This window comes from Cololabis saira, chromosome 18, assembly GCF_033807715.1.
Source record: "Cololabis saira isolate AMF1-May2022 chromosome 18, fColSai1.1, whole genome shotgun sequence".
In the NCBI taxonomy this organism is placed as follows: Eukaryota; Metazoa; Chordata; class Actinopteri; order Beloniformes; family Belonidae; genus Cololabis; species Cololabis saira.
The window spans coordinates 38,210,810-38,215,809 of NC_084604.1; the positions used below are offsets into that span (position 1 = coordinate 38,210,810).

Genomic DNA, 5,000 nt, shown 5'->3' on the forward strand with positions numbered 1-5,000 from the left:
CCTCATCCCTCCATCCCTCTGCACCTCCTCATCCCTCCATCCCCGGGTCAGACGAGGCAGGCTGTTAGCGTGACGGTTCTTCGCTCTGCTTCAGTCCAGCCATGTGGAGGCAAGGCAAGTTTATTTATAAAGCACAATTCAACACGAGGTGATGTGGAGGAGCCAGAAACGCTGTTTCCAGCTCCAGGACAGAGGGAGGACGTGTATTTATGTACGAGTGCTTCAACTCCCGGTATCATGACCCCCGACACAAGTTGACAGAAGTCTGATACATTAATTTAAAAATGTGTATATTTATATCAGTATATATAGGTGTGATGATGTGTTATTATTGATATTCTGCTGCTTCCACCTGCCTGCGCCCACCCAAATATGGGCATCCCGCTGCTGCTTCCACATGCCTGCGGTCCCCAACCCCCCTCTGGTCATCCCGCTGCTGCTTCCACATGCCTGCGGCCCCCAACCCCCCTCCGGGCATCCCGTTGCTGCTTCCACCTGCCTGCGCCCACCCAAATATGGGCATCCCGCTGCTGCTTCCACATGCCTGCGGTCCCCAACCCCCCTCTGGTCATCCCGCTGCTGCTTCCACCTGCCTGCGGTCCCCAAACCCCCTCTGGTCATCCCGCTGCTGCTTCCACATGCCTGCGGTCCCCAACCCCCCTCTGGTCATCCCGCTGCTGCTTCCACATGCCTGCGGCCCCCAACCCCCCTCTGGTCATCCCGCTGCTGCTTCCACCTGCCTGCGGCCCCCAACCCCCCTCTGGTCATCCCGCTGCTGCTTCCACATGCCTGCGGCCCCCAACCCCCCTCCGGGCATCCCGTTGCTGCTTCCACCTGCCTGCTGTGCTGCTGACGTCCCTGACCCCCCAGTCTGGCCGTCGGCAGGAGGGTCCCCCCTTATGATCCAGGTCCTGGTCCATGTTTCTTCCCTCCTAAAGGGGAGTTTTTACCTGCCATTGTTTATGTAATAATTGCTCGGGATTTATGTTCATGTTCTGGGTCTCTGCAAAGCATCTACAGACATCTGTTGTATTAGACGCTATATAAATAGAATTGAATTGAATTGAATTGAATATTCATATAACATTTGTGTGTATGTATGTGTATATGTATGTATAGGGTTAGGGTTAGGGGTTTAGGGTTAGGGTTTAGGGTTTCAAAATGTTGAAAGAGCCGTATTGGACCAGAAACACAAAAAACAAATATGTCTGGAGCCCCAAAAAATTAAAAGCTTTGTATGTACAAGCCTTAGAATGAAGGCAAATAGCAAAAGTCGAAATGTCGAGAAAAAAGTCAAAATGTCGAGAAAAAAGTCGAAATGTTGAGAAAAAAGTCGAAATGTTGAGAAAAAAGTCGAAATGTTGAGAAAAAAGTCGAAATGTCAAAAAAAAGGCGAAATGTCGAGAAAAAAGTCGAAATGTTGAGAAAAAAGTCGAAATGTGGAGAAAAAAGTCGAAATGTCGAGAAAAAAGTCAAAATGTTGAGAAAAAAGTCGAAATGTGGAGAAAAAAGTCGAAATATCGAGAAAAAAGTCAAAATGTTGAGAAAAAAGTCGAAATGTCGAAATGTCAAGAAAAAAGTCGAAATGTCAAGAAAAAAGTCGAAATGTTGAGAAAAAAGTTGAAATGTTGACAAAAAAGTCAAAATGTTGAGGAAAAAAGTCGAAATGTCGAGAAAAAAGTAGAAATGTTGAGTAAAAAGTCGAAATGTCGAGAAAAACAATTAAAATGTCGAGATTAATGTTGAAATACAATCTTGAGAAAAAAGTCGAAATGTCGAGAAAAAAGTAAAAATTTCGAGAAAAAAGTTGAAATGTTGAGATTAAAAAAGGAAAAGAGAAAAAAAGGAAAAAAGAAGAAAAAAAAGAGAAAAAAAGGAAGAAAAAAAGGTCAAACATTTCTGAAAAAGCTCCAGGAGCCACTAGGGCGGCGCTAAAGAGCTGCATGCGGCTCTAGAGCCGCGGGTTGCCGACCGCTGTGTTACACAAATAAACTTGCCTTGCCTTGCCTTTATCAACCGCAAACGTTCCTAAAAGTTGTGCCGCAGGAACACAACGTTTAATCTCCAGCGGCTTTGATCAGCTGTGAGGACGAGCGAGCGACCGAGTGAAGAGGAGGAGAGAGAGAGAGTATGACAGGAAATCAGAGCGATGAAATGCTCGTCTTCGGTCGCTTGACAGCTCTTGTGGTTTTCAGCGTGAACAGAAACAACCGCAGCTCGGAAAACGAGTCGAATTAACAGATCTGAGGCGAAAAGAGCTGAATCACTTCCACGTGGGAAAGTTCAGACTGGGACAAAAACAAGAAGAGGATGAAAAGTGAGTAATGAAACATTCATCTCAGGTTGTTTTGCCATGGTAACCGTCTGAAGCGCACAGAGAAAAGAAATCCCTCCGGACCGTCAGAAACATCATCTGCAGATTCTGCATCGGCTGAATCCCACGTTCTGGTCTAACGGCTCCAACGGAGGAGACTCATCGTCGTTCTCGTGATTAGTACCCAGTTTGAGGATAGGATTGGGACATGGATGGAGCTCCCGCTCCACCACAGCCAACCTGGATCTGGGTCTCCCAGAGAAAACTGGTCCTGGGAGACCGGAAAGAGTCAGCACAAGTCCGGAAATGAGGAGACTTGTAGTCCAGATCGCCTAACCCGAGACCAAGACACTACCGAGACCAGAAAGTATCAGGACCAAGACCAGAGAGTATCAAGACCAAGACCAGAAAGTATCAAGACCAAGACCAGAGAGTTTCAAGACCAAGACCAGAGAGTATCAAGACCAAGACCAAGACCAGAGAGTATCAAGACCAAGACCAGAGAGTATCAAGACCAAGACCAGAGAGTATCAAGACCAAGACCAGAGAGTATCAAGACCAAGACCAGAGAGTATCAAGACCAAGACCAAGACCAGAAAGTATCAAGACCAAGACCAGAGAGTATCAAGACCAGAGAGTTTTAAAACAAGATCAAGACCAGAGAGTATCAAGACCAAGACCAAGACCAGAAAGTATCAAGACCAAGACCAGAGAGTATCAAGACCAGAGAGTTTTAAAACAAGACCAAGACCAGAGAGTATCAAGACCAGAGAGTTTTAAAACAAGATCAAGACCAGAGAGTATCAAGACCAAGACCAAGACCAGAGAGTATCAAGACCAAGACCAGAGAGTATCAAGACCAAGACCAGAGAGTATCAAGACCAAGACCAGAGAGTATCAAGACCAAGACCAGAGAGTATCAAGACCAAGACCAGAGAGTATCAAGACCAAGACAAAGACCAGAGAATATCAAGACCAAGACCAGAGAGTATCAAGACCAAGACCAGAGAGTATCAAGACCAAGACCAGAGAGTATCAAGACCAAGACCAGAGAGTATCAAGACCAAGACCAGAGAGTATCAAGACCAAGACCAGAGAGTATCAAGACCAAGACCAGAAAGTATCAAGACCAAGACCAGAGAGTATCAAGACCAGAGAGTTTTAAGACCAAGACCAAGACCAGAGAGTATCAAGACCAAGACCAGAGGGTTTCAAGACCAAAACCAGAGAGTATCAAGACCAGGACCAATTTTTGGGTAGCTAACGTTAAACGGTCAAATCATAAAGTTCAGTGTCCTCATCACTTTAATTTCTACAACAAATCCTGCCTTGAAGTCGGACCAAGCGTCAAGACTTTTGTAAGCCTTCAAGCTTTGCTTCGTGTATTTCCCCGGCGTAGAAACTAAGTACATATAAATATCAGGAAATGGATTCAGGAAACTGTATTCATGGCCAAATATTAATGTCCATGGACCACTGGTTCTTGGTAACTGTACCAAATATTAATGTCCATGAACCACTGGTTCTTGGTAACTGTACCAAATATTAATGTCCATGGACCACTGGTTCTTGGTAACTGTACCAAATATTAATGTCCATGGACCACTGGTTCTTGGTAACTGTACCAAATATTAATGTCCATGGACCACTGGTTCTTGGTAACTGTACCAAATATTAATGTCCATGGACCACTGGTTCTTGGGGTAACTGTACCAAATATTAATGTCCATGGACCACTGGTTATTGGGGTAACTGTACCAAATATTAATGTCCATGGACCACTGGTTCTTGGTAACTGTATCAAATATTAATGTCCATGGACCACTGGTTCTTGGGGTAACTGTACCAAATATTAATGTCCATGGACCACTGGTTCTTGGTAACTGTACCAAATATTAATGTCCATGGACCACTGGTTCTTGGGGTAACTGTACGGGTCACTGTCAAGTCCAACTGAAAAAATTTAAGCCGATAATCGGCTGTTATCCCGTCTTCTCCACTAGTGAAAGACATTTTTGCCACTCAGTGCGAGTAAGGGGGCTGGTCCAGTGGGGAAGTGACGTCAATGCAGACCCTCTATTCAGAGCTAAACTGCAACTTTGATTAAGTAGTTTTACAAGTGTATTTGTAATGACAGGGAAGAACATGAAATAAGTTGATAGTGGGTGTGTGAATGATCAATAATCAGTATTATTGGCAGTAAAAGAGGGCCCCATGGCGGCTTGTGCCGGCCCTGGCCGGTCCTCACCGTCGTATCCCTTGGGCGACGTGTCGCGGCCGTGGTGCGACCGGCCCGTCGGGCCTCTCTTCCCGTAGCCGCCGTGTTGGCCGTCGTAGCCGCCGTAGTCGTAGCTGGTCTTGGAGTATTTCTCCAGCTCCTTGGTCAGGTTGGAGCGCGGCGTGCTGGTGGGGACGTTGTTCTTGTAGCCGTACTGGGGAATCTCCAGCTGCTTGACGAAACACATCGGCCTGAAAGAGCACGGCGGACACTTTCAGGATCAGGAGCAAACGCAGCAAAATAAGTTTTCAAATAGAAAAGATGAATCACACGTCGGTGGTATGTGGTAGTGGTGTACGATACCAACGATTTCCTTTACGATCCGATATCAAAAATAATTCAGGCTGGTATCGGTGATACTGATTCGATGTAAATACTAATAATAAGTATCAAAAGTATCCATATTTT

The 5,000-nt window shown here is 45.6% G+C and overlaps 1 protein-coding gene across 2 annotated transcripts in view; it reads right to left on the reverse strand.

Moving 5' to 3' along the window:
* myt1la (myelin transcription factor 1-like, a) overlaps positions 1 to 5,000 on the reverse strand; it is a 121,164-nt gene that overhangs the window by 39,812 nt on the left and 76,352 nt on the right. For both annotated transcript variants that reach the window (XM_061746342.1, XM_061746341.1), the window contains exon 10: positions 4,563 to 4,783. In XM_061746342.1, the coding sequence (XP_061602326.1) occupies positions 4,563 to 4,783 (221 nt within the window). The remainder of the gene's footprint in view (positions 1 to 4,562; positions 4,784 to 5,000) is intronic.